The following is a 20372-nucleotide window of genomic DNA, read 5'->3' on the forward strand; positions in this document are numbered from 1 at the left end:
AAGAGATCAGTGTCTGCCCCTCTTCTTCCCCTCGCAAGGAAGTTGTCAACTGCAACGAGGTCTCCCCTCAGTCTCCTCTTCTCCAGGCTGAACAGACCAAGTGACCTCAGCCGCTTCCCACACGGCTTCCCCTCAAGGCCCTCCACCATCTTCACTGCTCCCCTTTGGATGCTCTCTAAGAGCTTAATATCTTTCTTACACTGTGGTGCCCAAAGCTGCACACAATATTCAAGGTGAGGCTGCCCCAGTGCAGAGCAGAGCGGGACAATCCCCTCCCCTGACCGGCTAGAGATGCTTTGCCTGATGCCCCCGAGGACACAGTTGGCCCTCCTGGCTGCCAGGGCACTGCTGACTCATATTCAACTTGGCATCAACCAGGACATTCAGTCCCTTTCCAGAGCACTGCTTTCCAGCATCTCATTCCCCAGTCTCTATTTACATCCAGGGTTGCCCCACCCCAGGTGCAGAATTCGGCACTTTGCCTTCTTGAACTTCATATGGTTGGTGATTGCCCAGCCCTCTAATTTGTCGAGGTTTCTCTGCAGGGCCTCCCTGCCTTTCAGGGAGTCAACAGCTCCTCCAAGTTTCGTGTCATCTGCAAGCTTGCTTAGCATCCCCTCCAGTCCTGCATCCAAGTCATTTATGAAACACAGTCAGGACTGAGCTCAGCAGGCTGTAAGCAGTGATGTCTTACACTAGTGCTAAACCCCACATAATCAGTGTATAAATGGGGTGCATCATCAAGTCACTATTCAATGGCACAAACAAAATATCAGGAGCCTGTTCCTGCAGCAAACCAAAGACACAAGCCTTCACTTTGTTCTTGAATCAGTGTGAATGAAAATGCTAGGATCCTAGCAACAAAGACTGTGCATTCACAAAGAGAAAACTCAGGATTGTCAAAGGAGCAAACAACTGTTATGTTATACCCAACACCAGAGGATGTCACTACCTGGCTTTGCCCAGCCCTGTCCCACAGGTAACAAAGAAATCTGATGGTCACAACCCATCTTCCCCAAATCCCACTTGGACCTGCCACCTTGGCCCAGCCATCTCAGACGCTCTTTGTTAGAAATAGCCTGTTTTAAAGATAAAAATCTCTGTAATATGGTGCCAGGGCCATCTTGTGCTAGAGGATTTCCTACTTATTTTTTACCTTAAAAAGAGAAAATTTTTTATTCTAATTTATATTACAGAGACCACACTGTTCACTTTGATACTTAAATCCATTATCTGTAGAAAGTAAAGGCAGTCCTTTGAGTATTACACTCACTAGCTGTCAGATTGGCAAAAAATCCTACTTCCCACCTGATCAGCTGTCAGAGACGCAGTTTTGGTCCTCACCCCAGGGACACCAGAGATTCACAGTGCCTGATGTTTCTTTAAATGCTGCTGGTGGTTACAGTGCTTCTCAAATGCTGGGTACAGTAAGAAAAACGTTCCCAAAATTGCAACTCTTCACAGCTGGTAAAAACAATTAAAATGCGCTGTTTAGAAAAAAAGTAGTACAAATTTTTAGGAAACTATTAACACAGGAGTAAATTGTCTAATAGTTCAGTGCTGCCAAAAGAGCTAGAGAAGAAAAAAAAAAATCCTGAAGATCAAAACCCTGCAGTACTCAGTCAGACATTAAAGTAGAAGCAGATTATTTAGCAAGGTTGCGGTAAAAAAACCATAATGAGTGTTTCAAGTACTTTGATGATAAAAAGAAAAGAACCAAAAAATCTCCCTCTTCCTTCTCAGACAGTACATGGTATTCAGAATTTGGCTGCATAATGATCTCAAAATGTCAGTCAAGAAAGAAATACATCTGAAAATTAATTAGTGGTTGAAATACTGCACATTAGCTGGTATTCCCCAAACATCCCCCACACACCATGACTATGATTCTTGGGACATGCTGCTACTCAGAGGGAAAAATCAACATGATGCATTAATCTTATGAGCATTGGCTTATTAGTGGTAAAACCCCATATTTCTTGCTTACTTCAGAAATGCTTCTGACACTGGCAGGAGCTTTTGGGCAGTAAAAATGTCTGATTTTGGCATAAAAGATATGGGGTGACTACTCTCTAGAGGCATCCAGTTATCATTTTTTCTCACTGGGTGATAAAGCTCTGGTTAGACTGACTGATGAACCTATTGGCATGTGATGAGTTGTCTTCTTTTGGGGACTGATAATCTCTAAATAGGAGACTTAAAATTATTTACTTCCAGAGCTGCCTTTTCTAACATGCTCAATTTTGCTTCAGAGCCTAAAAAGCCAGAGCAAGACCCAAAAGGTATGAAGAGTGCAGATACTACTAACACATCAGAAAAAGCATCAGAACAAGGTAAGGGTTGGGGATCTCAGTGCTCTTCTATAGTATCCATCCCAGCCTAATCTGCCTGCAGATGCTTATAGGAGGCAGTTTCACACTGATTAGGTGTACAGCTTTACCTCACACATCCAACCTCCTCTCTACAGTCCCTTTCCCACCAAATCAATCCCATTATGTGAGTACCTGCAATGGTGCTTGAAAGACATTTGCCAATTCAGAGAAGAGGGTACCCTCAGATTTTAATTTCTGCCTGTGCTTTGGGCAAGTTCAGCTGTTGTGAACTTCAAAAGCTTGCATTATGGCTCTTGGCAACCTTCTACGCAGGGCACATGCCCTGTAAACCCTTCAAAGATACTGTGAGAGAGATGGGCATCCTGCCCACAGGAGCACTGGGAACAGCTAGCCCTCGAGAGCCCTCCTCTTGTGCTAAAGGATCCCTCACAAACCCAGCCAACATGCACCAAGGCAACAGCTTTTCTCTGCTCTTACTATGCTGCTTCCTCGGGGGTTTCTGCTAATACTGTTAGTTCCCAACTTCCCTGCTCCTCGCAGATTGGGGTATAAAGCTGGCTGATGTGCCTGTTCCCAGCTCCAGCAGCATCAGATCACAGGGGAAGACTCACTGTGCCCTCTGTCTTCTTTCTTTTAGCACAGCTTCATGGAGCGCAGCACTGTTCAGCCCAAAAAGAGCCATTCATGCTGATTTTTTTCAGCTGAGCTGTTTTGTTTTTCTTCTGAGCCCTCTTTCAGCATTATCCCATAAAAACTGTCTGAGATCTGAGTTTTTCACTGCCTAGCATTAGGTGGTAATTAATCCACCAGACAGTTTCACAACGATGCCTTCCAAAAGGAGAACATCCAGAAATAGCAATAAAATACAAGCTTGTGTTGTGCAGCAGCGAAAAAAGTGCACACCATTCCTTTTCAGTGTAGACTGTGTGTTAGGCCATCCCCAGGGCTATGGGCAGGAAAGAGAGAAACAAGACTGAGGTTAACATGGAATGTATTTTAGGGTAAGCTTTTGTAGACAGATGGAGAAGATAACAGTAAAGGATTTTTTTTGAGACAATGACTTCAAAGAACTCAAGCATGTTGACTATTTTTTGTAAGGATATTTAGGATGCAAGTTTTGCAACTAGAATGGTCCTTGTTCTCACAATAGCTGATACATTTTAAAAGTAGTAGCAACTGTGAGAAGAGTCAAATTTAGATGAGATTGGTACCTCCCAGGTGGTGCTCTCTCCCACTCCCCTCAGCCAAAGTCCTAACACTCCCTCTCTTTGCTCAGACCCACTCTCCAAATCACCATTACCAAAAATATTTCAATCCTGGACTGCATATTTTATTCTGACCTATGACACAGATTGGCCATCTTTTACTACCAGATGCCATTTAATTTTCATTTATATGCACTAAGTGCTTAATTACACTGAGAAAAGATAATAGCAAAACAGAAACTGCAACTGGCTGATTGAACCATTTCATAGGTCTGAGATGTCTCTGCGGTTGATAAGTGTCCCTGGCCAAAGTAGAAAAGTGTAGAGGGAACATTAAGACTGCAACAGGCTGTTGTCAGCACCCTCTGAGAGAAGTGTAGGGGTGTCACGCAGGCACCTGTACCATGAAGCACCACACAGCAATGAAGGCACTAATGGCTCCACAGTTGAGGATGCTTGTAGGCAGCCTGAGGAGAATGCCATTTTCTGGGTTGCTTTTAAACCATGAGTGCTGTTGATGATGCTTCCATGCATGACAGACATCCAGCTACAGTGACCATGTCAATGTTCTCACAGGGGATGCAATCCGCAAAGAGTATCAGACGTCTCCAGTGCCAACACCAGCCACACAAATGGCCACCACAACCCCAACACCAACGACCACAACGACAGATCCTTCCACCACAGTGCCACAGCCAACCACAACACCTGCAACAACCAGAACTACAGCAGCTGCAGCCAAGACTAGACCTGGACTGCATAGGGTCAGAGATATGGGTCAGTGGCGTGGATGTTTGCATTGCTTTCCTCCCAAATGACAGCTCTCCTAAAATTTAAGGAACAAGACATACAGCTGGATATATCATGATTTAGTGGATCACAAATTCAATAATTCAATGTAGAAATATTAGGACTGGAAAAAATATTTAATTCCAGCAGATGGGCTGGAGTTAGAATTGTGCCTTTGAGACACGTACAAATTTAGTGCATCTCACATAAATACAAACATGCAGATTTTCTGAGGTGAGAGTTCATCCATAGTAAAATTTATGCCTAGTCTTTATCTTTACTTATAATGTACTGACATATAAACTAATTTGTGTGGGAGTAAGCTCTTCATCCCCAAATGCTGTGATGATTTTCAGGTATGTGAGGCTTTTCAACAAATAGTTCTTTCATTCACATGTCTAGACTGAGAGCCCAATACATAGGTCAAGACTTGTTTTAGAATTAATTTTGTGATAACTTTCAATAAATGAAAGTTGTAATAAATTTTTTGTAACAGCTTTTGAATTTTAAAGATTAAAACACTGTGAAGGAGTTCTCATATGATTTTTGCACACCTCGTTTTCCTTAATCTTTCCTTCCCCATATATTATTATTCATTAACATTGTAGGTTTTCCTCTAATAGCTGAAAATTATAATCTCTTATTTTTAGGTTCTAGCAGTGTCCACCCAGCATATGCATCTGTGGTAGCTGCAGCATCAAGTAAGTATGGTGAAGTAAGTATGCCACAAGGCATGCAGCGCAGTGTATTTTAAGGCAGCAATGATTCAATAACCTTTCAAGCCTCAGCAAACTCAATGACTGAATCCAAGTCTGGATTTAAACTGAAAACCAGATGCTTGGCCTGAATGTCAGAGATGCTAATCACCCACAGTTCTCAGGGAGCTTCTCTAGTCAATATCTGCGCATTTCAGCCTTGGCAAAAAGCTGGGTTTCGTAACACTTGAGACAAAGATTGTGCTGTTTGAATCATATCACATTTCCTATTACTTCCTTCTGTCATATCTCTCTAAGGGAGACTTGATTTAGTTGTTAAGTACACGATGCAGAGGGCTGCATAACTTAAGGCTGAGAGCTCTGAAATGCTGACATACACTAAACCAATGCTTTTTCAAAAAACTTAGGCTGTGGTTCTGAGCTTGGCATGAATGTGATGTTATTCCTGGCATGCCACTTGTTATTGACAACAGAGCAGCGGCTGCTCAGAGCTCCGCATCTCAATCCAGGAGCCTGCTCCCATTCCAGCCCACAGCCTGCAAAGCAAGTATTTAGAGGTGTTTTCCCATACACTGTGTAATTGCTCAGCTGTGCAGTCAAGTAAAGGAGAATATTTTCAACTGTTTGCAAGTTTCTGAGCATGGGGATATGATTGCTTTTGAGTGAAAAGGGAGCTGGGCCATCATTAGATTTTATGCTCCATAGCCATTTCTGAGTGCTTGCAGCTCAGCTCTGCTCTCACACACAAAACTGCAGTTATCTTTGCTGCCAAGTAATTCAGAGCCAAGAACGTGGCAGGGAAGGTATCTTTTGGGTAATTTAGGTCTGGAGGAAAAGCATCATTGAGTCAAATTTAGTTGTAAATGCAGAGTAATGGTAGGGGCAGGAGGGGTTACAAGACAAATGTACAGGTAGGTATGTGTATGGCAGGATTTACATAAGTGACAAAACAATTCAAAGGGGTTTAAATTCAGTGGGAATCTGCATCATTCAGTGCCTAATGTGCCTGTAAACCTAGTTCTGAATGTTGCTTTCTTTTCTATTACCTATTCCCGCAGGCTGAGCGCAGAAGAGGCCATTACTGGTTTTACTAGCAATTAGAAAACCTTGTTTGAGATTCCCCAGTCAGTGAGAGATGCATGTTGGAAGTAAAGTTTTGGCAATATTGAAATCAGTGGGAAGGCTGTATTTGTCTTTAATAAGACCAATCATTTAGTCAAAAAAATGAAAAAAACCCCACCAACAACCTCAAAACAAACAAATAAGCACTCCCATTTTCCAAGCCTTTCAATGGTCATATAATTATAATTTGGACCCATCTTTCTTCACTTCTTTACTGAAGTCTAAACATACATTTACTTCCAAAAGATTAAAGTGATCAGACTTAGGGACAGTTCTATTGTGAGCTGCTATTATTCAGGCCAGAGTTTCTGATGATGCCATTGATCTTAATCAGAGTTTGGCTTGACCAAACAGAATCAAATGTTCTCCTGTCCATCTTGGCTCACAGGGACTCACAGATCTACCTCTCACCATGCACTGTTAGTTTGCCTGCAAAACACACCTCAAAAGTAAAGAGCCATGAAAGAGCACAGTCAGAACGAACATGGCTGTGTTAGCTCTGGTGTTACCACTTCCAGCCACCGGTACTGGCAGAAGTTCATAGGGGCAAACAAAAGCAGGACTTACAGATTAGAGCATTAGAGCAGGGGCAAAAGTCCTACCTTGTTCTGGCTGTTCTTGTTATTTCCCCTTTATCTTCTGTTTGTTAAAGAAACAGGAAAAATATCAGAGACTCTGCTCCATTGCAGAACCCCTGTTTTAAAGACTTGATGTGGCAAAACTGCTAAATGAAAAACTAGTTTAATTTTCAACCCAGTTTTTGGGATTTGCCTGGTGACTGTCCATCACCAGTTTGTTACAGACTTCTCCTAGTCCTGTCTCAGCCTTCAGCTTGCACAGAGCTCTGCTCAATGAATGCACATTCACATGGCACAGCCTCACTGGCATCTCAGATTCGAACAAAGAACAAGCTTTTGAGACCATGGAAGTGCAATTCCAACCTTTCCTCCTCTACCACGACTGTGTTTGCCCCAGTCAACAACAGCATGGCAGAAACCAGCTTACCAGTGGTAACGTGCCTTTGGGTAGTACAGCAAAAGGGAACAGCCTCAAGGCACAGCACAGTCAAAAGGAGCATAGAGAGAAATCCATGTTGCTAACATGGTTGGGTTAATTAATTTAAAAAGTGGCATAAAATACTTGGATACTGAGCCAACCTCTTTCTTACCCCCTTGTACTCTGTTTCTACTGACCTTGTAAAGAGTGTTGTGACAAATGTGAAACAAGGTAAGCTCTGAGGCTCAGAGTTAATTTTCTACCACGACTTTGGCACATACTGATCTCCTGTGGAAAGCATGCCCTGCACAATCCCATACAACACTGACTACTGCACACACAGACTTTTCCAAGCTACAGTTTGACCAGGCCTGGTCTTGCTGTGGTCACTCTGAAGCCTTACAAGCTTACAGAGTTTAAAAGCCTTGCCAGTTTTGGCAGATGAGCCTATTATTTCCTTAAACAAGATCTCTTTGGCATCTGGAGTTTACACGGTCTCTCAGGACAGCTCCTAGAAATCCCATCAAAGGGCTTCTAGTGGCCTGGAAGGTTCAAGTTTAGGTCAAAGGCAAGCTATTTGCTGTCACCTAATTTTGCAATATCAAGTTCCCAAGGAGCAGCAATTCCTGTTTTCTGAGACAACCCTTCAAAATGGTCTCATTGATGACATCTTATTGACAAAATAATCTTGTGGGCCCCTGTCCAGTGTTCATAGGAGTCAGTTAGAAAATTCCCACTGATTTTATCCAGCTTTGGAATTAATCTTTCTGGGAAAACTAATGAATAAAGGCTTGTTAAAGGATAAGTTTGTTAACAAGCTTCTTAAGAATAATTAATGAAATGAAAGGCATGATTAAAGACATGGTTTTCATCTGCAAATGCTTTGAGCCTTTAGTATTTTTGAACAATGTGAATTTAATAACCTAACCCAATCACCTTTAAAAAAGCCTTCTGTGTAAAGACATTTCAGACACACAAATTCTCACATATTATGTTTCATTGTCTCATTATTTACCGTCTGCCTGCTTGCTCTCTGCAGAAAGGGCAGTAAATGGTCTGGGGGGGGGGGTTGGGTTTGGGGTTAAAACCTTCCTCACACAACCAGTACAAACGGATGGTTCTGAAATAGAAATACATATAGATAGCCAGTGTGGACGAGAAAGAAAGTTATAAGGGAAAACAAACCACAGAAGTAACTTCAAATCTTTTAAATGCAGACCAGAGACCCGTATAAGTAATAATCACAACTGAAGGGAACCTTAATTAGGCTAATCTGTATGACAAACAGAGCAAAGCAATCTTTTATTTAAGCAGGCTCAAATGATACAGTTAACATCTGAGAAAGTCTATTGATGAAAACTTCATATATGAAGCATTAACTCTGACAGCTAAAAAATGAGACAAAGTGAAAAAGCCAGGTAGCAGTATCCTGAACCAAACATGGTATAAACCACAATTTTCCATTTTGCTGTCTACTTAGGACAGGTTCAGGCTGCACAAGGAAGAGGACAGAATACAGGTATGTCAGAGATTTGTATTGCTAGAATACTAGAAAATGTTGTGTTTAAGTTCCATGTGCTAACCAATACAATATTTTCAAAGCATTCAGGGGCACTTCCACCTCTACAAGTAACAGGAATATTGTACGACACAATACAGGTAAAGGCATTACAATCTTCCTCTATTATTCTCCCTGTAGATACTTCCACAACTCACCATATTAATAGCAGGATGTAGTGACAGCCTATATTACACTGGTCATTGCGTGACACTAGTGTAACCTGTAGGGAAAAAAGTAAACTGAATTAATAAAACTTAGAATTGTTCTTAACATAGTATTCTAAAACTATTTATAGAGGTCTTTTATAATATTTGCTGTCGCAAAATGAGGGAGGAACTTCGTGTCTGTGTAAGTTTGTGGGATGAAGACCTGATCCTGAGAGGAGACTTGTTTTCAGGCCCTAAACATGATCAGCATCCCAGGACCCACTACCACTTGTTCCAGTGCACCAGCTAATACCTGCACTGTGCAGCACCTACTAACATTGAAACTTTACTGCTTTTGCCAACCTCCTTCAGCTTTTAAGTTCTTTTTTTTTTTAGATTCATAGTTTCCATCTTCCTTTTCATTTGGTTTGAAAATGTGCAGAAAGGCAATTTGGGATCACTGCATCCCTTGTGATCATGCTTCTCTCTCCTTGCCCACTGGCATCTAACTTCTCACCTCTTTGTCGGATCACCCAGGTATTCAGCGCCAAGAGCCTGTTGCCACCTTCCAGAGGGCTGCCGGCTCTCCAGCCCACCTAGGTGAGCAAACTGCTAGCAGCAGATTTTCCACTCTCTTTCATAGTTTTAGCAACCCCAAATTACCCCTTGTACTGCAGATTGTTTTCCTGTATCCTGGAGGAGGACCAGGGCAAGACTCATGCACTGAATGCCAACTAGCAGCTTCCTGAATGCAAAAGGCAAAGGAAAGCTCGGTGAGCTGCTCTTCCAGGCTGTGGGAATCAGCATCTACAAAGTGTTTGCAATTTTCCCTATTTGTTAGTCAAAACAAGAAACAAAAGAAACAAAGAAGAAACAAAAAAACCAGCTCTGTGCAGCCTATCAGGTCTTCAATAGAGCTAAATCTTCTGTTCATGTGGTTCCCAAGAACTGTTCTTGTCCTAGTCAGCTGCAAGGGCATTCATCTGCCTGTAACTCAGAGCAAAACATCACTTTTTGAGAAAGTTTTTCAGCAGGCTCCAAAACCAAAGAAATTTGGGGGATCTCAGGAATGTGTACACTAATTGTGAAGGTAGAGGTTCCTTTTAATACTGAATGTAGAAACATTACCTGTACTGTTCTTCTTCCCTGGCCACGCAACTGATCCTTCACCAGCAAGCAGCCCTGTCAGCAAGTGGCCAAGGTAAGTGCTGTACCATGGCAGAACTGGCCTCTAGCATGGGCAACCAGACCCACTGAGGAGGGAGAGGCTGCAGCACTTTAAGGTGTCCCTGGGGCCCTGAGGGCTTTAGTGAGATCTGGGAAGCACAGGAGGAGTATTGCAACATTAAAGAGCCAAGTGGTCATTCACACTGAGGCTAGAGGACGCTGTTATGCAGTAGGGCTTTCTGGGTAATACCAGCCAAGTAAGCTTACCCAGCAATCTCCTCATCAAAATGACAATTAGAAGTTGACTTAGTTGCAGCATATTTAAAATGGATGCACTTCTCGTCCTAAGATTTACTCTGTTCCCTCACTTTTCTACTCCTTCTTGTTTCATTCCCCTTCTCTTCCTTCTGGTTTCTACCTGTGTTTGTCTTTATCATATTTTTGGCCATACAGATGTCACAGATATTTCTTTTTTTTCTAATCTCACATTTTTTGTGCTCCTTCAATTCTGTTTGCCCTTGTCAAAATTCAGTACCCACCTTTAGAGGGAAGACAGGGGGGCACTATTTTCCTGGGCTGAATAGCAGAGTAAATATGTTGCCTGTAAACACGTCGGTCATGGCAATGCACTAATTATGTGACACCATATAAAGGGGAGGAATAGTCTGAGGCAGCAGACCTGCCTTTCTGGCAGGGCCAAAATGGAAAAAGCCCTAACATCTGGACCAAAGGATGTGCTGGCTAATTCTCAGGCTAACTAAATCTTTGTCAAAAAAACAGGAGAATAGTGCTGAGCCTTATTTAAATCAAAGTCAGTGTTTGACCTCACCTAATCACTTGAGGTACCTTACAGTCCCCCCAAAGTGAGAACAAAGCACAAATTTCCCACCATCAATTATTCTGTTTTCTTCATCAGAGAATAAGCAGGAAAAACCCCACAAACACATACTTGCCATATTCCCAGTGAGTCCTGATCCTTTTTTCAGCCCAGGCTTTGGCAGCTCAGATGTGCTGCTCTCAAGCAGCAAATTTTTCTAACAATCAAAAGGAAATTCCTGAACAAATCCTTCTTTCTTGGAAAGGCGAGTTGTTCTTCTTGATCCTGCTGAGCATGTGCATGCTGCTCTGCAAACAGCAGTGATCAGCTCTGGGGGTTTGGCCATGCTGTCGAGAAGCTTCCTCTCATCAGCTCAGGTTAGCAAACGGGTGTGCTGGGAAATCACCTTCCCTGACATACCAGTTGGTTGTGCAGCTTCTCAATGCCTTCTTCAGAAGGTCTCAACTCTTCCAAGCTCTTGACAACACACATTAACTCTCTTGAAATCCCATACTCACTTAGCCCAAAATTGCCTTTTTCAAGGCAATTATACTGAAGAGTTGTGGTGATGGTGTCTTTTCCTTTTTTTTAAAGACCAGTCTTGGAGTATTTTAAAAATCAGTCCTTTGCTTTAATGGGCATCTTCAAGTGGGGAACAAAAAAGCCTTAGTTAAAAGAATAATCATTTTACTTTCAGATATGCATTTCATTGACAGCTTTCTTTGTTATGTGCCTAGGACTACATGCAAGAAATAGCGCTTTTCCTTGGATTAACAGGTCACCCAGAAAGCTGCATATTCTCTATATTTGCAGCCAACCACTACAAATCCTTGGCACTTATCTTGGGGTTTTCTTCATTAAGAAAGTAAACCACCATAGAAAGTTCTAAATGGGTGAATTGAGAAGGCTAGTCGAAGAAGCAATAGACAGCTCTTATCGACAGGGATTTGGACAGACTAGAGCATCTGTCTGAGTTGAAGCAGTTCTTAAGAGTGAATATAGAAAAACTTCAGCATTGCACCTACTGACAAAAACCAGTCTTTTTTCTTTTCCAGCATCTGCCTGTCTTTCTGAAAAGCATCTGTCTGTCTTTTTTTAGTTTAAACAGTCAGAGATGTTAAAGGAGCCTGTGTTCTGAGGATACTATCTGTCAGTGAGGTGACAGCAGAAAGAAACCTGTGACACATGGGATGCACACATTCTATTGCTCTGATCTTTCAACTCCCATCCCTACGTACAAAGAAGAGAAAAGATGGGCAGATCTATATGCAGCTCCACAATGAAAGATGACAGGGTTCCTCCTACCCTAAGCGAGATCATACATCTTATTCATTACTCTGTCTCATGCAACGAGTCTCCCTCCCAAAGAGAAGCTGATAGCTCCTCACTGGAAAGGCAACCTAAGGGCAAGATCAGTGCTTTCACTAGGCTGGAGGACACTGGCAAGCCCATGCATTACTTTTTCCAAACCTACATTGTAGTTCACCCACTGGCTCTAGTCAAAAGTGCTCCAGCTCTGTGCAGCTTATCGGGTGTTCGATAGAGTTAATCTTCTGTTCCTGTGATTCTCAGGAACTGTTCTTGTCCTAGTCAGCTGCAAGGGAATTCATCTGGTGATTACCCATCACTTTTTGAGATGCAGCAGGCTTCAAAAACAAAGATATTTTGGGGGTTATTTATAAAAGCAGCAATTTTGATGAAGTTATCCATGCCTGACAAGTGGCTAGCAATATTTAGGCAACTTCTTTGTGTTTGGATGAGCTGTGGGGATACAGAAATCTGTAGGTGAGAGGTACCTGCAGATTTTCGGTGCAAAACAACCTAAACCAAACAAAAGTATATTGAAGTCAGTATATGTGCCTCAGTATCAATGTAATTTAGAGGAACAAGACCAAAACAGATCTAAAGAGGTGTATTTAAAACCCTAAAAAAAGATCAGAGCTCTGGAGGCAGTGATACAAGACTCCTAAATATGGCTTGAAATGTGTGCATAAAGGTTTCCAGGTTTACTGATTTCCTCAGTTCCTAAGTTGTTAATGTAAGACATTTCTAAATTAAGTCAGAACTCTGTAACCTCTAGTAATTCCATTATTTTCAGTCATAGTTTTTCTTCTCTTTCATGTGTAAAAGCAATGGAAACAGACTCATGGAAACCTGGATTGAGCCTTTTTGACACAGGTAAATATTTTAAACATCCAGTAACTAGTCAGGGAATAAGTGGTTTCCATCACACATGGGAAAAGCTAAATCTATTTATTCATCAGGCCCGTGACACTGGTGATAACAATCTCATTTTATGAAGCAATTACACTATGTAAAATTATAAAGAAGGTATGCCATTTACATCTTAGTACATTATTCTGTGCTTGCATCAGTCTCGAGTTCCTGCCTAAAGCAGGAGTACAACAGATGAGTTCTGGAAAGAGTTGGCAGCTACACTACAGGAAAAGAGTTCTAGCTACTGAAATCCATTTGTAAATTACAGAGTATTTTGGGAATGTCACAGCTGGGATCACAGTTTAGAGCTGCAATCAGATTATTCTGATGTCAATGTACTTAGGGAAAACATTCAGATAAGAAAAGGAGGATTTAAGTCAAATGTAAAGAATAATGAGCATCATTGACATTTTCTGACATTTTATCCTTAAAAACTGGCAATCTGGAGGTGATAATATTTTAATAAATACTGGTGAGGGGAAAAAAGCCCTACATTTGTAGCAGGCTCTAGCAGCCACAAGACCAAGACTTGTGCAACCCTTGATCAAGAGCATTATGAACTGCAGGTTCTACATGTTCAACATTTAAGGGCTCCCTTTGCTCAGAAACACTAAAAGCAGACTACACAAGATACAGGCCAATTTATAACATGGAACTCTCTCTTACAAGGGGCTTGACATTCAATATAAGACATCTTTTCCATCACAGTTTTCTTGCTATAGAGGGCTGTGCTGGTGGCCCTTGTAAAGGCCATTCCTTTGAACACTCTGCTTACTTCAAAGCTGAGGCATGACTAATACTTGCACTGGCTGTGATGAACAGCATAACCCATATGCATTACCTTGTGAATCCAGGGTCAGCAGCAATAGCTGTTGAGGCAAAATTTGCATCATCCCAAACACAAACAGATTGCCCTTCTCCAGCTGCCTGAGCCAAAGACAGGAAGCATTTCTATTCTCTGTAGCTTAAGCCATTAGCGTGCTTATTTGGGAAAAGCTACAGCTCTAGGGCTGGAGTGCAGAGCGACATTTTGAGGCAGAAAATGACAGATTGCATTAAATGCAATGAAAGGTTGGGCATGGGGGAAGGGATGTCGTATTCATAGTTTCTCAGCAACTGAAGTGCCAGTGTAGACTAGTGTGATAAAGTCTGATGAATTCAGATTGTCACTTCAAAGGAATTGTTTCTGGCGTGGATGTAGACACTGCTGTCTCACTCAAGTGAATGGGAAGTTTAATCAGTGTGGACAGCTGTGACAATCAGTGAAGGGAACTTTAATTAGCATGGCATAGACTGCCCATGCAGCAAGTTGAAATTCCCATGGAAATACCAACGTTAAATTGGACTGGTAGAGCAGGGAGGCCCATAGAGACTGACCACCTCCCCAATTAGTTGGGGAAGAGCATTTGGTGGGTGACCTTATTGTTCCACTAAGCACAAATCAGCCAGCTGACCCACAACCTTCAAGAACTGATAACCGTACTGGCAAATAAAAACAAAAAATGCTGCACTGCCTACACTTGAGTTTTCTATACCAACAAAGCTAATGCCAGGTGTATGCCTGGGAAAGGAATATAGGTTTTATTGGATGCAGATAAATGCATGAGGTAGATAATCTGAAGCTATGATTTAGCTTCCGTATACAATTTAGCTGCTAAAGTGGATGGCATATGTTAATATCTAATTTCACCACAGTGTTAAATCCTCCTACTTTCTGTTCTGCAAATAAGGCAAGGTTGGGGAGGAACTGCACATATGGGGTACCAAGCTGGCACATGTGAGGAATGCAGTGTGCAGGCTGCAGGATGAAGTGTGGCTTTGGTCTGTTACTGAAGAACTATTACATGTCTGTGTAATGAAAGACTGTATTGGAACATACACAGTCAGGAAGGCAAGCTGATGACTCTTTCAGGTTTTAAAGAAAAAAAAACAATAATAATTTTCATCCATGTGGTTGACAAAGAGAGGATGAGTATGGATCCAAGTCACGTTGCCCTTAACTTCCACATCAGATAAACCCACGATAAGCCTGCACAAAATTTGCCTTGCGCCCTTCCTCCAAAGGCAGATTTGGTCCCTGTCAGCAAGATTTTGAGGCCTGAGAGAGATCAGAAGTGTTTGCTGCCATAAATGTCACTGGATAGAACTGTTAGTTGTCACCCCTGTTCCACATGATTTTTTCTCGGTCGGGAACAAGCACCCAGCCTCAGGTAGTGCTGCCCCAGCACCACCACTCTGCCTCTCCCTGATGATGTTTCCGGCATCCAAATGGGCCTCCCATGGGCAAACACATACTACATGGGAGGCACACTCTCCCCTGTTCCTTGCCTGGGAGCTCATCCCAGGTGTGCAAGAAAAGAGGCTTTCCAGCCCACTTTTGAATGGGTCTAGCCTGCTCTGGCACAAGAGGGCCAGCTCCACTAACTATGGGGTCAAGGCATTTCTGTCACAAGAGCCAGTGTCAGGATGGGTGGAGAGCTCCTATTCCCTGTTCAGTAAGTATCCTTTCCAATGCTTGGGCAGGAGTACAGGGAGGCTGCATGTGGGGCCGCAGGCACCATGTACAAAGCACCAAAAAGCAACACCAGCCCTCAGACAGTCCTAACCTGACCAGACATAGCCAGGGATATTCTCAAACAAAACACACAAGGCAACCTCTAGCTCTTGCCATAAACAAAGTAGGGTTACTCTTTGTACCTTTCATCTATTTCATTCACAGGTTACCACAAGGGCTCCTGTACAAGGCCAAGCCCAGGGTTCCAGCTAGCTTTGTGGTTCTAGTGACAGGGCAACAGCAGATGCCTAGGGACAAGCAAAGGAGAGGGAAATCACACAGTGCTGCTGTTAATGGGTCTGTATAGTCTCTGCAGCAGAAACTTTCTTCACTGTCAGCTGAATTTAAAACCGAGAAGCCAAAGCAACCTGTCCCATGCAGATGCTGCAGTGTGCTATAGCCTCTTGGTGGGGGAGCAGGCAGCAGGCCAGCTCTACACTAGGTCCTGCATACTCAGACTTACCACAAATGTGGCCCCTGAAACAGAACTATGCACAGCTTTCAGTATGCAGGTAGAAGGACTCAAAGAGGTTATATCTGACAATTATGAGGGGTGGATTATTAGACTTAACTGAAATAGAAATAGGAGTGGTGACAGAGGGAGGTGGAGCTTGTGTTTCCCCCCATTTTCTTGGCAGTTTTCTGCATTAATATGGCTTGGTCATTATTACCTTCAGCAACCAGCTTAGGTTGTTACGCCTCCCGTCATATTCAGTTGGTGACCTTCCCTGATGTCCCTTGATATACACTGCTCTCATGCTCAGCTTGCTTATGGCTGGCTGCTGCGTAGAGACAAACTCTGTGGCATCTAGTAATTTCTCATCTTTTTTCTATACTAAGCTCACATTTTCTAAAGCTACCTTTTTACTGTGCCTCCAAAGTCCATAATACTCTCCTTATTTGGTGATGAAACTTTAAGGAAGTCTTCCTCCTCCTTTTCTTATAAAAATTAATGTGCTGTTTACAAAAATAATAAGCTGTTCTGGTGTTCTTTAGACCAACTCTTTTCTTGGTGAGCGTTCAGTTTGTGGCTTGCCTGATCATTGATGTCTCTTCTGAGGATTAGCCCAGCTAAATCCCCTTAATCTTTTCATGTTGTAGTAAAAAGGAACAGCTCTTTGCCCTTGCTTGGAAGGGAGATACTGCACTGTAGGAGACACTTGCCAGGCGTTCAAGTCATGAGTGAAGTTCAGTATTTTCAGACCTTCTGATGCCAGCCTAATAGTGCCCTATGAGTCAGTGCATCTCACAAGGACATAAACACATGTTCCCAAGGCTGCTACCACCCAAATACCTCGCCTGAGTCCTGAGCTAAAATCCACTAGTGGCCCATGAGACTTTTCCACGACTTAACTGTATTTCTCTGACACCATTAACCCTCTCTCTTTCGTGCTTTGTAAAATAACCCAGTCCTCCAGGGGCACCCAAGGAGCTGTGGCTTGCATTGCTTCCCCAGCTATAACACAGTGGGGTGAGTCACTCACTACCTGTGCCTTCCTCTCCGGAGAGAAAAGCAACATGCTAAATCTGTTGCTCATCTGCTTCAGACATTGTGCAGCTCACTGTAAAGCATGGTGAGCCAGCGGGGCGGCAGTGCCAGTTCTTGGGGGCAAACTGCTGGGAAGTCACTGTCCCACACCATGGCCATCAGCCTCTGCTCCTGAGGAGCCCTCTACTTGCATATGCTGCTCCCAAGCCCTGGCAGTTAGGGGACTGACTCCCAAAGGGGATTCGAAGTTGGTGTTTGGAGAGAAATGTCTGCTCTTGTTTTACCCTGGGAGTGATGTAGGTGGAAAAAGGTAAGCTCCAAGGAGCTTAACCCTCATTCCCTCCCACATCAATCCTCAGGCCAGGGGGTCTCTGCAGTCACTCTGTTACCTGCTTCCTTACAGAGCAAGGGCAGCCACTAAGCACACACCGATGGAGCCTTTCGTTTCTCTTTCTAGGCTTCAGCTCAAAGGAAGAACTGAACCCGAAGCCACTGGAGTCCATCTCCCAGGGTAACCAGAGTACGTACTCCAGAATTAATTTCATAATTAAGCCATACCAAATTATTAATTACGTATTGCTAGAATGCATTCAAATTAGATAGCAAAAGGTAAGTTTTCAAGAAAGCCTATGAAAATCCCAGAACACGTTTTTCTCTTGCAGAGAAAGAGCGAGCACTCTCTGCCGACCCCTCTTATACACGTAATCGGTTTTTGCTTCTACAAGAAAGGAAATAACAGCCAAAATTTAGCTCACCTGGGCAGGGAGATGGTGGCTGCTCACTGTTGCCTCTTCCCAGGCAGTATCAGCTCCATGCTCCTGGGGTGCAGAGCTTCTTCCCTCAGGGACTTTGATGATGGAGGATGGCAATCCAGTGTGTTGCAGTCAGGGTTAGACAAGCAAGCCCTGCTGACCAGAGCAGACTCCCACGGCTATGCTGTGTGCGGGTACCCTTCCCACAGCAGTGGGTGGGAGGAAAGAAAATCACCTAAGAAAGGGACCTGGCACCTGCCACAGCAAGGAGAGAGTGGGTGCAGAAGGAGCATCAAGGATACCTCAAGTCCAGTGAGGAAAATGTAGCCTCCCCTAGTCTAAAAAGGAAATCTTCTATGCCCTTTATAATTAAAGGCAGATTTGCCCATTAGCTTATCCTTAGATAAGGACCAGAGTTGAAGAAGAAAGAGAAAGCAAGCTCTGAGTGGAGAGATGGGGTTGTCTGCCGCCTCCTCATGAGAAGCCACCTCAGAGAGGGGGCTTCACCCTCCCAGCAGTGCCTGGGTCCTCTTTTGCCCACCCGCTGGCAGCTGAACGCTGACTGGACTCTTTACATTAACTACTGAACCAAATGTCTATATATTCCCAGGCACTCCTTAAAAGTACTTAAAAAGTACTCTTAAGAGTACTTAAAAGTATTCTTTTCCCTATCAAAGATGTCAAAAACACCTGAAATTGATACAGAAATAAAGCAAAGAAGAAGAAAAGGGGAAGGCTCTGCCCTACAGACCCCATAGCACTGCAGGAAAGCAGAGCTCAGTGCAGCAGAGACACAGGCAAGGACATCTGTGTTTATAGCAGTTGAACTGAGATAAGACACACCAGAAGCAAAATTCTCATCCTGCTGATACCTCTAGGATCATAAAAGCTGTAATTCAGATCTTGCCTCCCTGCAAATCAGAATGTGCTCACCTCCCTATGAAGTACCTTTAGCCTGTGCTCTTGCAGTGTCCCAGCACCAAAATACCCTTGCTGTCCAAACCCTCCCCAGAAATTAAGTCTGTATATAAGTGTATGTAAATCTTTGCATACCCAGACCCTGCTGGATAACAAACTGCCTACTTTCCACATCTAAACCTCACGGTGTAGCTCCCTTTGAAGGACAAGAAATTCAGGAAAACTTGGCCATTAATTGAGACATTTGTTGTGGGTTCCCGACCTTGCCTCACGATCTGCTGTGAATGGACACAGTTCTCAGTCACGGTCCTGTAATTCAGCATTATTAGAATTAGAAAAAAGAGACAGCTACGGGAGAAAAAATTGAAGGTAATGAGATGGGAGGAAGTTGCATAAGCCAGTAAGAACAATTGGCGCTTTGTAGCCTTCGGGCTACCAAATGATTGAAACACACTAGTTTGGACAGTCTGATTGGTAGGAGGCATCATCACAGGAAAATCAAGAGATAGGGATGACCCAGATGCTGGAAAGGGAAAATGTTAATTAGCGCTCTAGTTAAGCCAAATTTTTATCCCACTCCTGGTCCCACACCAATGATGAACATTTCTCCACTAACTTTCAGAGACATGAAAGCAGGCTGGCATTGACGAAGACAGCATTTGTAGAAGCACAAAGATGAGGTTCATCTGTGTAATTAAAGGGAAGAGCTTGCTTGGGTGCAGGCATACCTTTTCTAGACCATTGTTTTCAGCCCAGAGAGGCAACACATAACAGCACACTGCTGCTGCTGCTGCACACACAGGTCCACAACAATATGTAAAAACCAGCTTCCACTCAGTTTGAGTACACCAGGCAAAGGCATCATCCCTGATGTGAGCTCCAGTCCAGAATGAAAGTAAGGAACTATTTTCATTCAAAAGTGCAGAGTTGCCAGGATTATTGTCAGTAATCTTGGATTGCAATCTGCTTGAAAAGACCCCATGGCTTCCTTCCCCTGAGGCACATCCCAGTCATCACACATTTTGGGAACCTCCCTGCCTTCTGAGCAGCATTAACACCATATGTGAAGAACTGTTCCTGTTATGTCTGTTATATCCATTAAGTCCACAGAAGTATAACCAAGGAAATTCCTGTAGCTTGTGCTCTGCAGGTGGCCAGACCACAAAATCCAAGGACCATGGCTGGCTTTACAAACTCCCACCACCCCTGGGCTGCAAATAAAGCACGCTGAGCCCCAGCTGTGGCTCTGAGGGCACAGGATACAAGTCATCTTGCTCTTGCATGGCTGACCTCCCTAGCTGCCAAATCCAGTGCTCCCAGACTGACCCCTGGGAAAAGATTCTTGCCCTTTTGTCACACAGCCAAGCTCAGAGGCTGTTTAGGACAAAATTACGCCAAGAATTGTGTTTACCAGTGAGTAGGACAGACTTGAGCCCCCAGCTGTGATTTGTCCTCGTCAAAGGCTTTTCATAGAGTTTACACAGCAGGACAAATCACTGGATGCAGACATTTTAGGCCTTTGCTCCTCACAAGAAGCACAGCTCTCAGAAAGGACTAAAAATATCTTCTGTGTTTCTTTATCTCTCCTCA

The 20372-nt window shown here is 43.3% G+C and overlaps 1 protein-coding gene and 1 long non-coding RNA gene across 6 annotated transcripts in view; one reads left to right on the top strand and one right to left on the bottom strand.

Moving 5' to 3' along the window:
* The window catches only part of LOC127469124 (uncharacterized), a 39688-nt gene extending 19333 nt beyond the window's left edge, over window positions 1-20355 (bottom strand). For 2 of the 3 annotated variants that reach the window (XR_007903847.1, XR_007903848.1), the window contains exons 1-2: window positions 8878-17572; window positions 1309-1464 (exon numbers count right to left, since the gene is read on the bottom strand). This is a non-coding gene — a long non-coding RNA (uncharacterized LOC127469124). Of the gene's footprint in view, window positions 1-1308; window positions 1465-8877; window positions 17573-17867 lie in introns of those variants that run through there. The other variant, XR_007903849.1, reaches the window with a different exon arrangement.
* Window positions 1-20372, top strand: part of VIT (vitrin) — a 53384-nt gene that overhangs the window by 24785 nt on the left and 8227 nt on the right. For 2 of the 3 annotated variants that reach the window (XM_051783047.1, XM_051783045.1), the window contains 7 exons: window positions 2253-2333; window positions 4115-4315; window positions 4978-5028; window positions 8642-8680; window positions 8764-8820; window positions 9406-9468; window positions 17570-17632. In XM_051783047.1, coding sequence (XP_051639007.1) covers window positions 2253-2333; window positions 4115-4315; window positions 4978-5028; window positions 8642-8680; window positions 8764-8820; window positions 9406-9468; window positions 17570-17632 — 555 coding nt within the window. Of the gene's footprint in view, window positions 1-2252; window positions 2334-4114; window positions 4316-4977; window positions 5029-8641; window positions 8681-8763; window positions 8821-9405; window positions 9469-12982; window positions 13031-17569; window positions 17633-20372 lie in introns of all 3 variants that reach the window. The other variant, XM_051783048.1, reaches the window with a different exon arrangement.

This window comes from Manacus candei, unplaced genomic scaffold (assembly GCF_025592945.1).
Source record: "Manacus candei isolate 608988 ecotype Guabito, Panama unplaced genomic scaffold, ASM2559294v1 h1tg000017l, whole genome shotgun sequence".
Lineage (NCBI taxonomy): Eukaryota > Metazoa > Chordata > Aves > Passeriformes > Pipridae > Manacus > Manacus candei.